At 36.9% G+C, this 22,363-nt stretch overlaps 1 protein-coding gene across 1 annotated transcript; it reads right to left on the bottom strand.

Moving 5' to 3' along the window:
- Positions 1-1,330: 1,330 nt before the first annotated feature.
- On the bottom strand, positions 1,331-22,324 carry RBBP9 (RB binding protein 9, serine hydrolase). Its single transcript, XM_001382068.5, has 6 exons — positions 22,189-22,324; positions 9,384-9,544; positions 6,591-6,633; positions 5,902-6,007; positions 2,711-2,796; positions 1,331-1,669 (listed from the first exon to the last, which is right to left on the bottom strand). The coding sequence occupies exons 2-6, from the start codon at positions 9,483-9,485 to the stop codon at positions 1,443-1,445; spliced, it is 564 nt and encodes a 187-aa protein (XP_001382105.2). The 5' UTR covers positions 9,486-9,544; positions 22,189-22,324; the 3' UTR covers positions 1,331-1,442.
- Positions 22,325-22,363: the final 39 nt, after the last annotated feature.

The raw sequence follows: 22,363 nt of genomic DNA, 5'->3' as shown, positions 1-22,363 counted from the left end.
GCTGGAAGGTAAGTTAAAAAAAAAAAAAGATATAAACTATTTTTCTTCAACACAACTGTAGATTCCTTTCCCTGAAAGTTTTTTAAAGAACTTTGGCCTACTGACTCAGAAAGGAAATGTTAAAATTTAAAACAGGCATGATTTTGTTTTTACGTGAGAGAGGAATAATACTTGAATCCATCTAAAATTGCATGACTTATCTTTTCTTTAGGGTTCTCAGTGCTTAGGCTGTCCCATTATGCTTCCCTTTATATAACCAGCCCACCTTTTTTGATTATATATTTCCTGGATACTCTCTTCTATATCACTCTTTGAGCATAAAGCATCATTGATAATATGTTGCAGCCTGTTTACCCCAATTTGTTACTATGTTCCTTTTTCCATAATTTTGATTCTTTACAAGTTATAGTATTCTATAACTGATGGTCATATAAGTTTGTCAGAAGAATACTGGTCTTAAAAAGATGGAGTTGCATATGAGTGTGCAGCCCCAAATCCCAGAAAACATTGTGCATTTTTCCAGATTCAATCTATTTTCCTCTTCTTTCAAACTTATCGTCCAAATACCATAAAAGTCACACAGCATTTGTCTGGAATCAGAAGACTTGGGTTCAGGGTTCAAATGCTTCCTCTGATGCTTAATACCTATGTAATGTTGAGCATTTCACTTAACATAACTTGGCCACTGTTTCCTGATCTATAAAGTAAGAATGCAGAGAGTATTGAATAATATCCAACTGGGGTAGCATTCAGAGATAAAAGGTTTCTTAGAGAACACCTAGTCCCTCATTTTACAGATATGGAAGATCCCAAGCCAGGTCCTCTGAACCAAATGGAGAGTTTTCCCCACTACCCCTGCTTGTCCTCACCAGCACCCTGTGGCCTGAGCAGCCCTCCAATAAAACAAGAGGCATTTCCATAGCCATTCTCCAGGTAATATGCCTAGTAGTAGATACATCATCCTGGTGACCTCAAGTCCAAGGGTGCTGCATAAGGATGAGACCCAGAATTCTCAAGGATAGCTGTGGCTATGCTACCTTGTTTGTACTGGGAATCTTTTCCAACTCTCCAGAGCTCTTTATTCACCTGCTGCAGCAGAATATTGGATAGTCTACAGACCAACAGCTTATCACGATACTCCATGGTATCTCTAAATAGCCCTGGTTAATTACTGTGCCTCCTGTCAGGTTCTACTTCCCAGAAGCACTGCTTGTACATCGGGCTCTACAACTTCCCCCCACCTTGCCCACTGCTAACAATTTAGAGGTTTCATGCACCTGGAACAATTATTTGCAAACCTGGATGGAAAAGAACACCAAAACAACTGAACTTTGCTTTTGCCAAGTAATTGGTAAATAATACTTAATCTCTACTGTTTATTGTCATTTAATGAGAGTCTAGACTATTACGTACAGATCTGGTCATGGCAGGCTGACAGAGTTCTAAGCAGGTACATTCAGCATTGATTGCACCACATTGACAAGTTCATTAAATTCAGTGTTTTGAAAGTGGCCACGGTCCGTGAATTTGTGCAATTTGGCTCCCAACTCATTGGCCACTTCCTGTTGTTCACTCCAAGGAAGGAAAGGATCATCAGTGGACCCAAATTGTACTATATGTTGGCAGTTGGACTTGATCTTCTCCCACTGCCAGGGACGGTTGAAGTATCCTATGAAGCAGAGAAATTAAAAAAAAAAAACCTCATAAATCTGAGAAAAATGACTTTCGTATTATCCAGATACTTTCAAAGCTCCGGCTAAAACACAGAGGACCTGAACTTTCTGAGTATAGACAAATGTACTACTTTTGAACCCTAATCAATAAAGCTTAATACTGTATTATAAATGAGGGAGGTAATTATTTCCATAAACCTATTTAGAGCACTAAGCCTCTCCTGTGCCCATAGACTAATTAGATAACAAGAACCTTGTGCTTAAAAATGCCTAACATCCCTCCCTCAGTGAATAATTAGTAAATAGTTTTCTACATTGAGAGACTTTTTTGAGACTTTCTATATTGTATCCCAACCTAAATATATGAGAAACTTCAAAAAGCCAGGACCTCTCGGTCAGTAGCTTAGCATTTCTATAGTCTATGCTTCCTTGGGTGAGGAAAAGAAGAAAAAAAGTTTACATTTTCATTGCTTCCCCTCTTGGGTTCAAAAGTACAAATTTATTCCCTGCTTTTTTGCTCCCTCCATCCTCACCTTCCCCATTATTTTCATTGCATTGGTAAATATGATACATTTTGGTCTCTATCAATGTGGATCAGATTTGACATGATTATTAGAATGGTATAATAAAATTGAGTTTAAGCTGTCTTCTCATGTTAAAGATGGCATAAGCATAAAGTTGGTATTAGCCACATATCTCAGGGGAGGAATAAACTCATGTATAATCAATATCATTTGTCTTCTCAAGGGTAAGAAACAGGTGGAAGGGAAGGAAAGAATTTGGAACTCAAATTTTTCAAAAACAAATGTTAAAGAATTTACATGTAATTGGGAAATATTTAAAGAAATAAAAAGAAGAATTATTTGATCAAAATAAGAAAAAATGAAATGAAGATTTTAGGCAATTTGACAAGATTTGTAGAGTTGTAAAAATTTTATCAATTAAGATTTGAAAGAAGTACAGAGATAAATGAGAAAATAGACAAAAAAAGAAAATTGTAGATCAGTAGAGATGGAAGGGAATAAAACCTAAATTACCACTTGCTCGTTCATTTTCATCCCCCAAATCTGATGTATATGCAGACACTAATATGATAGCATATACACGATGTGTTTCTGCATACCTGGGGAAAAGAAAATAGTATTAACTGAGCTTGTACACAACTCTTTCCTGGAGTTGGTCTAAACCAATCAAAAGAAAAATCTTAAATCTGTTACTTTATTTCCAGAAAGCCTCTAATGAAACAATTGGTTATCCAATCCTCTGAATCCACCCTCTCAAAAAAAAAAGAAAGAAAGAAACTCAATCTCTAACACAATGCCTAATTGTTGAAATTGTCTGCAAACGGATAGGCTAAATGGTTTCTGAAAATCTCAGCAGCAAACAATTTTAGGATCACTTCTGTGGCCAAGCTACTTTTCCTGGGCTACTAGATTATATTTGCTTTTGTAGAACATATTTCTGAGGAGCCTCGGGAGCTTCTGAAATATACAGCTTTTATAAACTAATTTTCAGTACTACAAAAATTGGTAATCCAATTGATGAAGGTATCTCCTTTACCAAAACAGAACTCAGGTCCTTTATAATTGCAGTAGAACACCTTTAAATGTAGCAGTGGCCAAATACAATTTTCCTGGGAATTTAACCCTTTCATCCCCAGAAGTTCTGCCCTGCTGTGCCACCTCCATCCCCATCTTCTGATCTTGATTTTCCACTGTTTCTTTTAGTTGTTTTTCAGCCATTTCTGACTTCATGTCCCTATTTAGATTTTTCTTGGCAAAGACACAGGAATGATTTGCTATTTCCATGTCCAGTTCATTTATAGATAAGGAACAGAGGCAAACAGGATTAAGTGACTTGCTCAAGGTCACAGGTCCCACACAGCTAGTAAGTAGCTGAAGCCATATTTGAGCTCAGGAAGATGAGTCTTTTCTGATGCAGGCCCAACAGCCCATCCATTACATCACTTAGCTATGCTTTCTCAATTGGCCCACAATTTCAGGAAGGTTCTTGCCATGCTCCACTTCCCTCCCTACTTTTGTGCCATCCTTTGAGTAGTCTCACTAAATTCCTAGTTTCCCCAGGTACCCTTTTCAACTCTGTTCCCATCTTCTTTCAGTTCTGGAATCTTGATCAAATCAATTTTTCCATTGTTCCTGTTTCCTGGAAGAAGTGAGTCAGTCTCTTCCCCAGTGGCCTACCTTTGCAGCAACTTTTAGCATCAAAGTGCCCCTTTTTGCCCAGAGGGTCACAATTTTCTAATGTGTACTTCTCTCCCTATGAGAATATAAACTCCTAGAGAGAAGGATTTGTAATTTATATTTATTGAACATTTGTCTCTTTGTCTTTTTGCACTTCTATTTAATACATATTTTTTCAATCATTTATTCAGTTCCCTAATGGATAAGGAACATACATATATGAACAGAGTTTTGTAAAGAATTGCTATGAATAAGTATATGAAAGACTGCTCTGAATCACTAATAATAAAAAATGAAAACAAAACAGCTGAAAGGTTTTATCTCCTATTCAGGAAATTAGTAAAGACCATAAAATATGGAAATAGTTAATTCCTTTTGACTCAGCATTGTGGAAACACAGGTACACTAACACTGCAGGAAGAACTGTAAACTGGTCCACTGGAAAGCAATTTAGAATTATACAAAGAAAGTGAATAAAATGCTCAGATGTTTTGACCAGTACCTTCCACTTCTAGAATTCCAAGGAAATCAAAGATAGAAAGAAAGGTGCTGTGTACACCAAAATATTCATAGTCACACTTTTTATACTAGCAAAGAACTCTAGAACCAAATAGATGTCCAACAGATGAACTGGTATTGGCTCAACAATTCGTATTACACTAATGTAATGAAATATTACTGTGTCTTAAGAAAAGATGGATATAAAGAATAGAGAAGAATATAGGGACTTACTGGAAGATATATATATATATATATATAAACTGACATAAGGTAAGATAAGAAGAACCAGGAAGCACTGTATATAATTATTATAATAATTCAAGTAGAAAGAACATAACAAAAATAGAAACTAAACACTTCATAAGTGTAAAGATCAAGCTGGGCCCCAAAGAAGACAGAAGATAATATATTCCCCTTTTTTTGCAGAGGTGGGAGACATGGAGGTGGAAATAGAGTATATAGTATGTTAGTTAATATACCATTTTCTCTCTTTTTTATTTGGTATAAGAGATGAACGACTTTCTGGGTAAGAAAAAGGTGAAGAATATATTTTGAAATGGTCATCTAAACACCAAAGATAGCAATAAGAAAAAAATTTAAGCATTGAAAAAGTCAAAAAATTCATTGTTCTATAGCCAACCTCCAAAAATGGCTAGTCTGATAAAAACAGACAAATTGTTGCCAGACCAATATTCAAATCTTTTTTGGCTTTGTAGAATCTTCCAGAGTTTGTTCTAGTGGCAGAGAGCCCAAGGTCACCTTTGTGCCACAGTAAGGCCTCAGAATAGGGCTCTGGGGAGGTTATAAACTAACATCTTGAGAAAATGCAGTTTAACAAGACTTGGGATAAGTTGCCAGAAAGCAACATCTTTGTTTTTCAGATATCCCATTGTAGCAACTACATATTTTCATTTTGCCATTATTTTATTATTTCGCACTTGACCTCTTTTACTACATTGCTAATTTGAGTTTGTGTGACTAGAAGATCATGGTGTTTAGTGAACAATTCCTTAATGCAGAACTAATATGATACTTTAAGCTGCTTCTGAACTATGAAAGAAACCCAGCCCTAAACTGCTTACCTAGCTTGTTACTTTTCTACCCTCTAGTTTTTCTGTGGGATAAAAGGAAAGGTATGCTGGATTGGATAACTGCTGTTATTATGTATTAAAGCTGAAAATTAGTGATAGAGGTCACATGCTTCTAATTATACTTTTCTACATAGCTACAGAATAGCAGGTGAGAAGAGAGGGAATTCCAAGCTGGTAAGATAGCCTTTTCAAAAGGATAGAGACAGAACATGGAGTGTGAGAAATAGCAAGAATGTCATTTTGACTGAATCAAAAAATATATGCCGGAGAAAGGATATGGTTTGGTCTGCAGAATGGAATCAAGTTGCTTAGGGCTTTAGATGCCAAATAGAAACTGAAAGCTTAAGGTGCAAAGAAGCAGCCAAGCAGAAGATGTTCAGGTGTACTTTTGTAGGTATGGATAATAGTCATGAGTTACTTTACAAGTAGGCATACCTCATTGCAGCAATAGCACCAGAACTATGTCCTATGATGATTGTCTTCTCATCACAGTGGAATTCAGACTCCATGAAAGGCAGCCAAATACTTTCTCGAGCTATAACTGATTTTAAGCATATAGATGAAATGTAATTTAATATGATAATGATAATTATAATTGGTTAAGACCATGACACCCTTCTTAGCAAGCTTGGTAGAGTTTCATAAACTCTTAAAATTGCATAATAATTTCCCCAAAAAAGGGTTTATATATTAAACAAATCAGGACACAGAATCAGAGCCAAAGGATTTTTTGGTGCTAGATGGTTTAGTTAAGTGTGATCTGACAGTTAGTTTTATATTACTGTGTTTTCATGAGAAACCAATTGTCACAGATCAAGGAAATAGATTGTCCAAAAATTCTCATTTGTAAAGCAACATACAGCTATATAATCAGTATATAAATAGTGGTATACTTTTTAAGCACATCCTGAAACATACTGTCCCCAAATATAATTTTTTTATTCCTCATAGAAATGTGACTTTAAACAAGTTTTTTTAACTATTGTGAAAGTATGGAATAAAAAATTAAGCTTAAGAAAAAATTGGAAAATTGAGTTTTGCCTCTTGATTCAATAGTAATTGTCCTCAAAAGAAACTGAAAATTCATCCTTCAAGGAATCATTTATTTTTCTATGAAAACTTACTTGGATCAGGCATATTTTGAGATAAACACTGAAAATCCGGTATCTATAAGAGAAGGAAATCATAGAATCAACTTAATTAGTTAATACTAGCCAATTTCCATAACATGATTTTGAATATTACAGTTATCAATTAATTTAATCATTTATTAGTGCCTACAATGTAATAAATATTGGCTAGGTTTAGGGAAAGGATACACAGACTATGGTAGGAGGACTATCTACCAAAGTCCCTAACATATAGGCTGTTACTTTTCTCTAAAAGACAATGAAATCATCCTTAAGATTAAATTGGCCCAGGACAGTAAGGCTAAAACTGTAGAGTAGCTTCCTAGAAGCCTAAGTGTGAAAGCCTAGTAGCAGTTGAAGGCTCCTCAGGCTTGAAATGCTTTCATCCAGGCATACCACTAAGGTAAAAATGAAGGCAGGGAGACTTCTGCCCAAATGAATCAATTCTGTTGTTGACTATACTTTTTATTTACTGTTAAGTAAACCTCTTTTTGTTTAGTGTTAAAAGGACTATGAGTGTCTCATTTCATTCCAGTCTTGAACCTAAACAATAGAACAACTCCAAGTTTGGCTTGGTCCAGAGCACTTTCTCTCTCTCTCTCTCTCTCTCTCTCTCTCTCTCTCTCTCTATCTCTCTCTCTCTCTCTCACTCACACACTCTCAAAGGGAAGATATCTGAGTCCATCTAATCCAACTTGTAATTGAAAAATGATTCTCTCTAGAACATTCCTGAGGTGATCATTTGAACCTTGAGTTAAAGATTTCCAATTAGGAGGAACCTCTCAAGGCAGCTCATTCCATTTTGGATAGTTCTAATTGCTTTTGTTTACGACATCAAGTTGAAATGTGCCTCTTTGCACTCTCTACCCATTGCTTCTAGTTCTGCCCTCTAGAGTCAAAGAGAATGGCATATATGCCATTACCACATGATGGCCCTTTAAATTACTTGGGAACCAACATCGTGTTTTCTCTTAGTCTTCTACAATCTAAATATCCTCAGTTCTTTCAACTGATCTTCATATGGCATAAACACAAGGCCTTTCACCCCAGTTGCCTTCCTCTGGATATACTCTGGCTTATCAGTACTCATACATATGACATAGGGGCCTGGACTGATTAACCCAAAATAAAACTGAGAGCTGCTTTAGAGTAAGCAAAATATGGTATTGGACTAAACTTCTAATGGAGAAAGTTGGGGCATTTTTGACAGACTTCCAAAAAAGATAAGCCATGCTTCTGACAGTGTATTTCTTTTTTTTTTAATCTATTATTTATTTTTTTTAGCATTTAAAAAAAATTGAGTTCATCATTCTCACCCTCTTGTCCACCTCTCCCCCAGCCATTGAGAAGGCAAGAAATGTGAGAGCACATATTTAAAATCATGCAAAACATTTTCATATTAGCCATATTGCTAAAATAAAGCAAGAAAAATCAAGAAAGTTAAAAATGTGTGCTTCAGTCTGCACTCAGACTCCATCAATTCTCTCTCTGGTATCCCTCAGAATTGTCTTGGATCATTGTGTTGATCAGAATAGCCAAGTCACTCTGGGCTCTGAATGTTTCTTAGTGCTTCTGTCCCCAGTTTTTGGTCATGACTCTAAAACTCTACTAAATAATCCCTGTATATGCTTAAAGCAGATAATTTAATTATATACCTAGGAACACAGTGCTCACAGTTAGGGATCTGAAGACTGCCCTGCTAGCGCTTATTACTTAGTAGGGGATATAATGCGTTTCCAAAAAGTTACATTGGAAAATGAAAGAGGACAGGTACATTAGAGAAACTATAAGCAAAGTACAGGGTGTCCCAAGCTTTAGTAGTTTAGAACTACACTAAGACTTTGGGGATATTCTGTGCTATTTAGGCAAGAAAACTTCACAACCTACTAAACTTCAGGCAACCTTTAAAGAGACAAGTTATTTACTAAATACAATACTCTCACTTGAGAAGAAGGGCTGGGGCTGGGGCTGAGGTGGCATGAGAGCTGCGAAGAGAAAACAAAAAGGCTGAGGAAAGAGGCAATGGGGAGGTAGTGTCTGAGCTATTACCAGGTAAATGAATATGTACAATGGACTAGATTGGGCTGAGCAAATTTACTGTTCTGCTTTCTTTAGTATGATGCGGTAGAAACAGTCAACAGACATTTATTAGAGCACTCTCTATTTGACTTGTACTGAAAGGCAAACATGCCCCTGCCCTTGAGGAGCTCATGCTCTAATGGGGGGAAAATATGCACACACAAAAAAAAGTACATTCAATGTAAATGGCAAATATTCTCCTCAAACCCTCGCCTCCCCAAAGCACTAGCATTATAGGGGATCTGGAAAAGACTTTCTGCAGAAGCCTTCAAACCAGCCAGCATGCTTCAAGTCCTGATTCCTCATCCCTAAGCATATCTTTTACCTCCTTGAGGCTCAGGATCCTTATTTGTGAAATGGGAGCAATAACAGTTGTACTATCTACCTCACAGGATTTCTCTAAACTGTGAAGCACTCTATAAATGTAAATCATTGTGATGATCATTTCAAAGTGGGAATATTAAGTCTCCATGGGTAGTCTTCAGCAAAGTTTTTGGGGCAGAGATTTCAGAAAACTGGTTACCAGCCAGTGCTTCTCCCTCTTTAAAAAAACAAACATAAATATGACATGCAGTAGAGAAAGCTGAGAAAACAAGTAATTATTTGCCGGTGACCAATGCCCAACTCTCCGGGGAATGAGCTAGGGAGGGAGTAAAAAAAACTGCCTGGTTAATTCTTAAAGGAAAAACACATTTCCCAAAGTCTTACCTTCTCCAGTCTCTTTTTTACCCATCCGTACCAACCATGGGTCACCACATCACCTCCTCCATTTCCAGGTACAATCACAGCCTTGCTAGGAGAAACCATCATTTCAACTGGGAATGTTTCTCCCCAGCGCAATTCTATTTCTCCCCTGAGGAAGTCTGTACCTATCAAGAGAGAGCAGGAGCATAGGGCATCATGGGACTTGTAGTCTTTGCAGCCATAGGTCCTGGAAATAGTAGCACTCTAGCTAAAGACTTTTCATTTCAGAGTTCAGTAATGGAAGCATTTTTTCCCACTTTTTTGGGCTTTTTTTTTTAACATGGCTAATAAATAAATATGTTTTGCATGATGACATGTAGAATAGGTGTATTGCTTGTTTTCCCCCCCCAGTGGATAGGGAAAGAGTTAGAGGGAAAGAAATAATTTGGAACTCAAAAAAATGAATATTAAAAAAAATAAAACAAAATACCGTCATGAGTAAGTTGAAACCAAGATTATGGCAAAAACTATTGACACAACATTTTCCTGCAAGTAATAAGTGAAGAATCTGTCATAAATGATGAAAAATTGATATTCTACCATATAAACTGATTAAAGTTAGTCTGCAACTAACAGATGGCAGCTCTGTGATCCTTTGATCACTTAGCAGTTCTGTGAAAAGTCACTTACAGTCTCTGACTCCCATAACTCCATCTAGAAAATGACAATAATAAAACTTCTAAGGCAGCTAGGTATTGGATAGTATGAGAGTGGATCCTGGTCTAGTGGATAAAGTGCTGGGCCTGGAGTCAGGAAGACTCATCTTCTTGAGTTCAATTTGCCTCAGACCCTTACTTGCGGAGTAATTTAACCCAGTTTGCCTCAGTTTTCTCATCTGAAAAATGAGCTGCAGAAAAAAGTGGCAAATGACTCGAATATCTTTGCCAAGAAAACCCCAAACAGGGTGATGAAGAGTCAGACATGAATAAGATGACAGAACAACATGAAAAATGAAACTTGTCCTACCTCCTTTAGGGGGCTATTTGAAGAGAATCTGTATGAAGCACTTTGCAAACTTTAAATCAGGGATATTAATTATAGTGCTAATATTTTTTTAGATTTTCTTGGTGCAAGAACTCTCTCCTTTTGGCACCTACCAACATAACTTAACTTATAATCTTAGTTGCCTGAGGCTCAGCAACTTGCCTATGATCACACAGCTAGCTAGAAGATAACAGTGATAAGTTTTGAAGTCCCATGTTGTTGACTGTAGACCCAACAGTCTACCACTACACAACAACACTGCCTTCTTGCAAATTTTACATCTAGTAAATGACTTGTTATTGGTAATATGATTAACTTCAGCATCTACTGGTATAAAACCAAATTTCTATTATCTCTAAAATAAGATTAAGGTAATGAATCTGTGATTTCCTTTAAATAGTGACTTGCTCTAGCTCACATAGCCAGTATATAGCAGAGGTGGGACTTGACCCTCCATCTTAGTGGCACTCTACTAAATCACAACTGCCTTTCTTCACATATAGCTTATTTTTTCTCTCACTAAAGACTCCTTTCTTAATACAATCAGTTCTGCTAAAATGCTTATTTTGAATATGTCAATTTGTTCCAGAGTGATTGATATATTAGGGAACAATCTCAACACAATGAATTTTGGTCTTCTTGTTCTTGATTTCATCTCATAGAGACAAGAAGACAATGAATAACACTCATCTACCATTCAATTTCAGATAACTTTGCAGTAATTCACAAGTTACAATTCTGTGGACTTCCATGTCCACAAGCAAAATATCTGTCCTTTTTTCAAGGGAGAATTTCATATTTATTGTATGTCTTTTGTTGCAGTAGAAGCTGTGGGGAGAGAAAGGCTGACTATTGAACTCAGGGACTCTTCTCTCCCACACACACTTTCAGCCTTGACTGAGGCCCTAGTCTCTAGTCCTTGATATTTCCACTGCCCTCAAATATAGCTGGGAAATGTGAATGCAGGCTGAATAGTATCCCTGTGGATCTTGCCACTATTCATTATAGTATTTCTTAACTATTTAACATGTATAAAACTGTGTAACCATTTTTATTAGGCTCCTATCTTTTTTATGTGTTCCTAATAACATTTTTAAATGTTGTCCTCCAACTTCACTTTCACTGTAAGTTCTGTGATTTTTATTGTGTGAGTTTGCAGAGTGTGGTGATTTTTAACATATGACATGTTATAGCAGAAAAACTGGAATATTTGTTCTTTTGATCCTAAAGTTAATATAGCAGCAAATTAAATACCTATTTGACTTTATTATTCATTTCTTTGTGCTTTGTATTTGCCAGATGCATAACTATTACTTACTGAATTCTACAAAGTGTCCATATAGGAAAAAGATAATATTCAAACTTATATCCATTTTATGGACTAGACCTTTTACCCTTCCATCTCCCTCATACCCTGCTCCCCATACCCAATCAATTATTAAATCTGCTTTGTTCTACCTTTGTTATAGCTTCCAAACTTGTCCTTTCTTTCTGATTTTACAGCAATCACCTTAGTTCAGGCCCTCATTACATTTGCTTAGAGTGTTATCATGGTGGCCCAACTTGTCTTATGGCTTCCAATCTCTTTCTCCTTTCACTCCCTTATCCTTCACCCTACAGTTGAGGATTGGTTCTTCTTAATGCATAGATTTGAATATATCATTTCCTTGCTCAAAAATAGTTGTATGCAGGCCTCAAATTCATCCAGGAAGTATATAAAGTCAGAAGAACTTCTGACGTTCTGTTGGAGCTATAACTGGGGTCAAAGGCAGCTCACAGGAGGTGACTGGCAAGGGAGATTAAAAATGGGGCAAAGATGTTCACACAGCCCAGTCTGTGGAACTCTGATAGAGGTCTGAAAACAATGCTATGTCTAATAATTAATAGTTGCATCTGAAGATAAAGAAAATCGAGGTGAGGCAAAGACAACCAAGTGTCCTTTTGGAAGTCCAAAGGCAGCATTATCTCAAAAACCTAGTTGGGACCTTTCAGGGCTGTTGTAAGAGGCAAAACAAACTTCAGGTGGATAATTATGCAAGGTGAGAGAGACAAAGATGGAAATAAATACAAGGACAGTACCTGTGATGGGCAGAAGAAGGAAGAAGAAGCCAAAGATTATGACAGAAAATATAGCATGATCTATTGTCATAGGCAAAGATAGAGGAAAAAGTTAGGGAAACAGACCAGGAACTGGCCATCTGATCTAGTCCAGGAGTAGCACTGCCCAAAATTCAGAGGAAACAAGACCAGAGCCTTGTCACCTAATCTAAGAATGCAAGAAGAGTCAAAATGTGGTTGTGACACTACCAATAAGAGGCTAAGGCTGAAGACATGAGTAAAGAGAGGAAAATTCCTAATACAGTGAAGACATGTATGACTAAGACAGTGATGGTGAACCCTTTAGACTGAGTGCTGTGCCTGTGCCCCTCCCCCCACTTTGTGCCAGGTGTACCCTGCTCCCCCCTTCCCCATATAGGGAAGGGAGAAAGTGCTCCCATTGGGCTGCTGGACTGAGGGGTGGATGAAATGAAAAAGTCATCAGACAGTAGAGAATGGGAAGGGAGCTGCTCCACCAGAGTCCCTTTGCCTTTTTAGTAATAAACTCTGCGTGGTGGGGAGTGGGGAGTGGGTTGGGAGGGTAGCTGAGTGCCCATAGAGAATGCTCTGTGTGCCATCTTTGGCACCTGTGCCAAAGATTCGCCCTCACTGGACTAAGACATCCATGGCTATGGATTAAAAGGAATCTCAAAAGTTAAACAGAAAAAATAAGTAATTCCATGATTAGTACAAGTAGATTTTTTTAAATGTCAACTTCAAAGACTCTTGACAGTGAATAGAAGAAATGAAGCAAGATATAAAAAATTAAAGTGTGAAGGTCAGAACAAAATTTGATACCCATGGAGTCACAGATACAGAACAGGGAAGAACCCTCTCTAGTCACATAATTTGATCTCATCATATTACAGAAGCCTTAGCTTGCATAAGGTCACAAAGGTATTAAATGTCAGAGGTAGGTTGAACCTAAATCCTTTCTCACTCTAGACTCATTACTTTTTCCACCATATTTCACTGCCTCCCAAAAGAGAGATGAATGAAACCTAAAATCTTAGGTGTAGCCTTGGTTTTTTAGACTGCCATATCACACTGTAAGTTTATATAATCCATTAAAATCTTTTTCAAACAAATGGTTATCTGGGCACAGCTCCCCTATTTGTATCTGTGAAATAGATTTTCTTAAACCAAGAATAAGAATTTACATTTAAGTCCTTAAAATTTCATCTTATTTGATTCAGACCAATCTTTTTTTATATACCTTTGAATCATTGCTCTGCCATTTAATGTTCTAACTATGCTTCCCAGCTTTGTGTCAGTCCAGACAGGAATCTTATTTAGAGTTTAGTGGCCCTGTTTCTATTTGAGTTTGACACACTGATCTAATGAATATCACTCTATTTTCCCCACAAAAAAGAACATGAGAAATTTTATCAAATGGTTTGCTAAAACCTAAACAAAATGTGTCATTCAATATAGTGCAAAAGAAATAATGTTTTATTTTAATCAGGTGAATTGGCTTCAAATCCTGCCTCTTATCCCTCTGTTCTCAATCAACTCATATAACTTCTACTGGACTATGTTTCCTCATTTGTAAAATGAAGGAGTCGACTAGGTGATTTCTTTTTTCATTTTTTCCCCCATGGTTACATAATTCTTGTTGTCTCCCTCCCCTCTTCCATCCTCAGTTCTGGAAATGACAAACAATTCCACTGGGTTATACATATATTATCACTCAAAACCTATTTCTATATTATTCATTCTTGTAATGGAGAGTAATCTTTTAAAACCCAAACCTCAAAATCATATACCCATATAAACAAATGATAAATTAATAAGTTTTTCTTATGGATTTCTACTCCCACAATTTTTCCTCTACCCATGCATATCTGTACTTCTCTACAGCTTAAAATTTTGAGGGTTTCTTTAATTTAAAAATTGATTTACAAGACACACAGGGTCATAAATTTAGTAGGAAGATTTGAACCCATCTTCTTGACTCAAAGGTCTTCTTTGTAGCCAACCACCATGTTACTCTAACTCTCATGAATGTAATGATCCTGCCAATAATAGAAATAAAGTTAGTACAGTATGATTTGTCTTGATGAAGCCATGCTGATAAAACCAAGGCAACTTAGCTTGGCACTCAAGACTTTCTACAATCGAACTCCAACTTACTTTTCCCAGCTTATTATATATTACTTAGCTTAGAGTGATTTTTGTTCTTTCCAAACTATACTGCTCAGTATCTCATGGTTGGATCCTGTACCTGCCCTCTTCTCTGCCTTTTTTGTATGACATCCTCTATATTTAACAAGATCTTCCCACACACAATCAATATTTCCTATTATGATTTGCTTTCTTTTGAGAAAGCATTTTTAAAAAAACCTTTTTAGTTCAAGTGAAAATATTAAGAAAAAATATTAGGAAAAGGTTTAAGAGGTCAAGAACAAAAAAATTAAGATGAGGTTGGGAGAAATGGATTAATGGTGGAGACCAAATTTAGAACCAAAAAATGTATCTTCTCTACTTAAGATCATGGTCCTTTTCAAGGAATTAAGATATTGGGAAGGTTGCCTTTAATTCAAGAAAACAGTTGAGGAGAACAGTCCAAGATGAAATTGAGCAGTTATTAAGTGACTATTTTATTTTAGAGGTCCTTAACCTGGAATATACTGACTTTTCAAAAGGTTTTTGAACTTGGGTGGGAAAAAACTTTACTTTTAATTTTCACTACCCTCTAATTAAATTTAGCATTTCCTCCAAATGTAGGTAGCAAGACATACTATAATTAACAGTAACCCAGACTTTGATACCAACTGAAAACAGATATTTTCATATCACACTGCAGTTGTTGCAACTGCCTTGAAATACTGTTTATGCTCATTACTACTTCAGAATTACTGTTGTTATTAGGCCCACCACTAGACTGCAGTGGATGTCAGGGGTCCCCAAACTAAGGCCAGTGGGCCACATGTAACCCTCTGAGGCCATGTATCCAGCCCCCTCTGCCCTTCTGAAAGGGGCACCTCTTTCACTGGAGGTCAATGAGAGGAGCACTGTATATGGCAGCTCCGCAAAGTGCAGCATCGCTTATGTACAATACTACTTCCGGTGACATAACCCTTTACGTGGTGCCTTAGAATGAGCCCCCTCCCCCTCCTGATCCCCCCCCCCAAAAGATTATGTGGCTGTACAATGGAAGTCAGCATGGTGAGAGGCGATCTGAGGGAGGGGATTCTGCACTGTGTATGCTGCTGCCTGTTTAGGGTTAGGGTTAGGATTAGAATTAGGTTTTTATAGTCCGGCCCTCCAACGGTTTGAGAGACAGTGAACTGGCCCCCTGTGTAAAAAGTTTGGGGACCCCTGTACTATATGCTTGAATTGAAATTGAGGTAGATCAGGCTCATAGATTTAAAGCCAGAAGGAACCTTTGAAGATGGGGAGGCCCTCTCTCATTTTAGATGAGGAAACTGAAACATAAGAAGGTATAAGTGACTCACATAGACTTACATAGCTCATAAGTGGCTTAGTTGAGATAAATACCTCTTAATAAATAATCTATTACCAAGTCTACAGACCTATTTATCTACCATGTCATGCTGCTTCTAGGCATAAATCACTGAAGTAACTGGCCCAGGATAGCCTAGGGGACCAAAGCAGAGAGAGGGCTCATCCTGGAATCAGAAAGACCTGCATTCAAAAAAGTCAGACCCTTCCTAGCTGTGTGACTCTGGACAAGTCATTTAACCTCTATCAGCTTTATATTCCTCAACTGAAAAATGGGGGGTAGTAGTAACATCTACTTCTCACAGTTGTAGTGAGCCCAAATGAGATATTTGCACATAGTGTTTAATAAATGCTTTCTTTCAGGAAAATGTCGTAAGAGCTTGCCTTTTTTAAAAATTATTTTTCCCCCAATTACAAAAAAAATTTTTTTTGACATTTAGTTAAAAAAAATTTGGAGTTCTAAATTTTCTATCCTGCCTTGACTCCTTCAGATAGTAAGCTATATGACAGATTTTACATATAAAAGCTTGCCTTCCCACAGGAACTTAATGTGAATCATGAATTTAAACTTTTTTTTAATAGTTAAGTATAAATATGCTTTATTAGGTATGAAAGTGAATGTATATGCATACAAGAAATAAGGTATAGACACTGATATTCTATGTGAGAGTGATACAATTCTTATAAGGAAAGAAAGATGAGGGCTTTTTCCTTTTGGCATTTAATTTATTTTTTCCAGAGTTCCCATTCAGATTACTCATTTTTAACTGGCAACCTAGATTTTCAGTAAAAGAAAGTCCTGACATTTCTGAGAAGGTCATCTTTAAATTGTATTTATTTAAAAAGCTGTTAGATGAATTACCTGGGCTGATCTGTTTGCTTAATGGTTGTAAGTTCCAGGAACAGTGAAGTCACTTCTTACCCAGATCTGAGGCTTGCAAAAGGATTTATCTTTCTCAAGATCTGCCCTTAAAAGAGTTTTATCTTACTAAAGATTTCTGGGCTCACATAATAGACTTTGCTGAGGAGAAAACAGCAATTAAGTCCAACTTGGCCTATTCAAACTTGTTTGTCAAACAAGTATGATGTCAATTCATATTTTATTTTGCTATGTTTTTCTAATGGACTGCATAAACATTTTATGCGCAAACCATCATTCAAAAAAAAAAAAAGCAAAACAGCTTTTAGTTGTGGCTTGTTTTGAGTTGACCCAATAGTCAACTCACTTGAAAATTTTAAAATTAATTCTGAAAAGTCATCTTCCTCTATTGTTCCATTTTATCCTTTTGTTTTCCCCTAACATTCCCTTCCTTATTTTATCCCCTTGCCCTCTATTTTCTTAATCTATATACTTTTCTAAAAGACCCTCTTCTACTTTTATCTTTCACCCGCCTATCCATTTCCTTAGAAGTTAGGCAAATTTTTGCCCTTCTTTATGTATATATTATTTCCTCTTTTGCCTAGATGTGATGAGATTAAGATATCAGCATTACAAAACATGAGATTTCACCTCACACCTGTCAGATTGGCTGAAGTGATAAATGAATGATCAAAAGAACAAATGGGGGTGGACACCAATGCACTGTTGGTGGAATTGTGAATTCCAACCATTTTGGAGAGCAATCTGGCATTATGCCCAAAGAGTTATAAAACTGTGTACACCTTTTGATACAGTAGTATCAGTATTAGGTTTATTTCCTAAGGTGGTCAGGGAAAAAGAGAAAGAACCCCTATGTTCTAAAATATTTTTAGCAGTTCTCTTTATGGTGGCAAAGAATTGGAAATTGAGGAAAATGAGGAAATTGGAAATAGGAAATGTCAAAGGCTAGATTTGAACCCAGATCTCCCTTCTCTAGGCCTGACTCAATCCACTGAACCACCCTTTTGCCCCCTCCACTAATGTTTTAATATCTACTACCTGATAGAGAAAACAGGATTTTGAATAGAATTTTTAATAGATCTCAGGTCAGGAAGACCTTCAAATCTTGCCTTTGGCACTTACTAGCTGAGTCCCTCTGGACAGATGAAAGTGGGGCAAGTATTTGGGCTTAAAGCAGCTCTATTATAAAGTTGAAGCTGTGTTTCCATTTACTTTGGTGGAATGAGTTCCAGCACCTACAAGTCCTTACAGTGATTAAATCATAATCTAGCAGCTGTAGCCTGCCTAGCACTGTGCCTTGTACTGTACATAGTGATCATGTATAAATGTTGGTCAAAGCGAAAACTTTTGTTGAATCCCTCCAAAAAGATGGCTTCTTTACAGCTTGCCCAACATAGATATCAACTTATTTCCTATGGTTTTAATTATCATCTTATTACTTTGTTAACCTTTATGTGCTATACAAATTATTTTTGGGTAGACCTGTGAGGAAATTCCTTTTATCATTGCAGATAAGATTCTATTCTGCAATTTATAATTTTAGAGAACCCATGTAATTTGCCCAGCATCACATAGCAGGACTTATATTTATGTCTTCATGACTTGTCATCATTATCAACACCTAAATCTCTTTTGGGCAGCCAGGTGGCACAGAGGATAAAAAGGGCCAGGCCTGGAGTCAGAAGACTCATCTTGAGTTCAAATATGGCCTCAGACATTTACTAGATGGGTGACCCTAGGTGGGCCACTTAACCTTGTTTGCCTCCATTCCTCGTGTATAATAAAATGAACTGGAGAATGGAATGGCAAATGGATCCAATATCTTTGCCAAAAAAACCCAAATGGGGTCATAAAGAGTCATATACAACTAATTGACCAATAATCTTATCATGACTTTTTTTTATCTGATAGTTTGAGGTTACAGGTAAAGGATTTATTGCTTATAATAAGCAATGCATTTGAACAAAATGTTTGCCTCTGCCTGGTTTCTAAGTATCTAATTTGTTCCAGGCCTACTCTAGGATGATTTTTGATGTAAGAATGAGCCTGTTGATAAAACAAGGAAGAATTGCTAGAATGCCATTATTAAGCATAATTTAGTAATAGCTCAATTAATAAACTCTGGGGCACAAAGTTTCTTTTTTTTTGACCTTTATACTTTTCATCTTAGAATCAATATTAAGTATCGGTTCCAAGGCAGAAGAGTTCTAAGGACTAGGCAATTGGGGCTAAATGACTTGCTTAGGGTCACACAGCCAAAGTTCCTTTTAATGAAGTTGACCCCAGTATTTAAAAAGTTGGGAAAACTATTTCCTTTGTTGGTAAATTGTCAGTGACTAAAAAAATCACTAAGAATTTTGAGATTCTATATTGACACAAATTGTAACTGACCCTTCCTTGCCTTAATAACACAATAGCTGGTTTTTAAAAACTGTCATGACTAAAAAATTAATCTCTAAAAGCACCCTGTTAATAAACTGCTACAAATTTATCTGGGTTTGATGATATATCATCTTTTTGCATTGAAAACATTTGCAAGAATTAGGACTGGCCAGATATGCAGATGGCCTTTGGTAACTGAAGGCCATCTCCGTGAATATATACAATATTGTCTTAATTTGTTCATTTTTAAGTTTTTGACACCAAAAGTATGCTTACTATGTGCAGCAGTGGTTTTATAAAGACAGAAATGTAACAATTCCTGCCTTCCAGGCCTTTATGTTCTTTCAGAGTAAATAGCATTATCAGTGTAATCATGTACAAAATAGATACACAATATAAACTGATTTCCAGGGGGAGGCACTAGTAAGGTCTTATGTTAGAAGATGGTGCTTATGTTGATCTTTGAAAAGAAACTAGGCACTTCTTGAGCAGGGCAGTGACAGGGATCAGCTTTTTAGGAAGATATCTCTATAGTTCTTACTTATAGCAAAGTGTTTATTATATATCTATTGATATAGATATCTTATTGGCACTAGAGGGGGAAAATAGATTGAAGAGGAGAGACTTGAATCAGAGACACCAGTTAATTAGGAGATTATTTCAGAGGTGAAAAGGGTCTGAATCAGGGTACTAGCCATCTGAGCATTGATAATAAGACTAATTCCAGATCTGGAGATAGGGGTAACAAGCCTTGGCAACTGAATGGATATGTTGGTGAGGAAGTTGGTAAACCTTTATTAAGTAAGCACTTTGTGCAAAGTGCTGGGAATCCAAATTAAGATAGTTCTGGCTCCCAAGGAGCTCCCATTCAAACGGGAGAGAACACACACAAGGAAGATTTTGCTGCTAGTGAGACAGAAAGGTCCCACGATCTTTAGAGTGCGGCAGCCAAGCAAGTGGTAATGTAATGCTATCTCTGTGATGTCCTTTATACTGATAAAATCATATCAGTTTCTCATGCTGATCCATTTGACAGTGCCAAGGACTATGATGGCAGGAAGCTTCTTTTCTGCTTTTTCAGTAGCTATAACTCCTTTAGGAGTAGTGAGCTGTCAGGCTGTATTTCCACTTCCAGGTTGATGTCAATAGGCTCTAGATGCTATTCCTAAGGCTTTTGTTTGAGAGTCCAGGTCTGTTCTGCCCCAGGCTGCTCTGGAACTTAGTTTTAATAGTTTTCCTGGAGGTATCCATCATCTGAATGGTTCTTTTAAATAATGTGTTTCCTTGTTGCTAGTTTTATTTTGCTAACACTTGAAAGAAAAAGGGGCAAAGTCTGACTTTATTTGGTGGGCAAGGCAAACAAGTCAGAGACCTTCAGATTCCCCAGCTGAATCTGAGTCCCTGATCACTGACATTGACAGGTTTTTAAAGGCAAAAAGAGGAACTTACAGAGTAGGGTAGGAAGATTTAAGAGGTCACTTGATATGAGAGGAAATCCCCCCAAATCCCCAACCCCCCAAAGCCCTTAAAGGGCCTCTGCCTTTGAGGGCTCCTGTCTTCCATGATCAAGGGTGACCTACTGGTCCCTGTTGCCTCTTACATGAATTAGTTTGATATAAAGTAAAGACAGATTCACACACCTAGGAATTAACATAATAATTTACTTATGATCAATATGGTAATACAAAGATTTGAGATTATAACTTGGATTCTATACAGGGACTACATTCTTAATTTGGTTATATACATAGGCTCTTGTTTGGGACTTTATTCTTGCTAGAAATCACACAATTACAAGGTATCAAACTAAAGGTATTCTTAAACTAATGCAAATTAAAGGTTGCTTAATTAAATTTTCTTCTTACAATGCACATCCTTCCTCATAATACAAGGAGTAAATGTTCCTGAGGGGTCACATTAAGCATGTGATGTATGCATGTGACAACTACACAACATAGTTCTTAACAGGGTTCCTTCCACTCAAGCTTTTTTTCTTCTCCAAACCAAAATTTTGCTCTTGGTGAAAGAAATAAAAGGGCTGAATTTAGGGCCAAGGACACTGGCTTTCAAATTCAAATTCTGCCATTTCTGCTAATGTGAGTCTATTAGGTAAGTAGATATATTTATTATTAAGGCCTTACTATGTGGCAGGCACTGTACTAAAGAAATAAGAAAGGCAAAAAGTTCCTGCCCTCAAGGAGCTTTTATTTTGAGGGAGACAATATGCAAACAACTATGTACAAACAAGTTAAAGAAAGGATAAATGGGAGATGATCAATAGAGGAAAGGCACTAGAATTAAGAGGGGCCAGGAAAGGCTTCCTAAGTTAGGCGTATTTGGGGGGTCTGACTAGAAGCTAAGAAACCTGATGACAGAGGTGAGGAAGAAGTGCATTTCAGATTTAGGGGACAACTGGTATATAATCCACAGATTCTGGAATCTGTGCCAAGAACCTCTCTAAGCTTTAATTTTCTCATCTGTGATATGAGAACTTTGGCCTGGACTAGAAAGTTTCAAAGAGGGTTTCAAAGCCATTTCAGGGTGTCTTTAAGAACTTATTTTTATCATAACACCAAGACTATTTGCTTTTTAAAAATGATCCTAGTTTTCAACTACATATCTGTGTAAAGCTAGATTCTAACAACAGATTGAATTCAAAGGCAAACGACGAGAATCCAGCTGTTTTCTATTAAACCAGAAATTAGACATTTGCAAAAATATGTAAAAAACAATGTTACTCTTGCTTTGGAAAATATATTTTTCATAAAAATGTTAATCATTCGAACTTGTGAAAATTCGAACTTTTAATGAGTTAATATTTTTACATTTATCACATTTAACGACTAATATGGTAAATATCAATAGCTGTATCTATCATAAACAAAGGCTTTGGGGGGTTTTCAATAATATTCAAATGTCAAGGAATTCTTATTTTTTAAGCGCCAAAAAGGGTCTGGATACCTGCTGGCCCCGGAGCCCCAAGAACTTCCTTCCTTTCAGCTCCAATTCTCTAACATGCTCGGAAGCCAAATAGGAACCCCGCCCGGTCTCCCAGCGCCCACAGTCAGCTTTCCCAAGTTCCTTGCGGTCCGCTCCGCCCAGCTCCGGGTCTCAGTCATCACCAACTGGGCTAGCT

This window comes from Monodelphis domestica, chromosome 1, assembly GCF_027887165.1.
Source record: "Monodelphis domestica isolate mMonDom1 chromosome 1, mMonDom1.pri, whole genome shotgun sequence".
In the NCBI taxonomy this organism is placed as follows: Eukaryota; Metazoa; Chordata; class Mammalia; order Didelphimorphia; family Didelphidae; genus Monodelphis; species Monodelphis domestica.
Note: the sequence above shows the minus strand (reverse complement) of the source record. Positions and strands in the feature narration are given on the sequence as shown.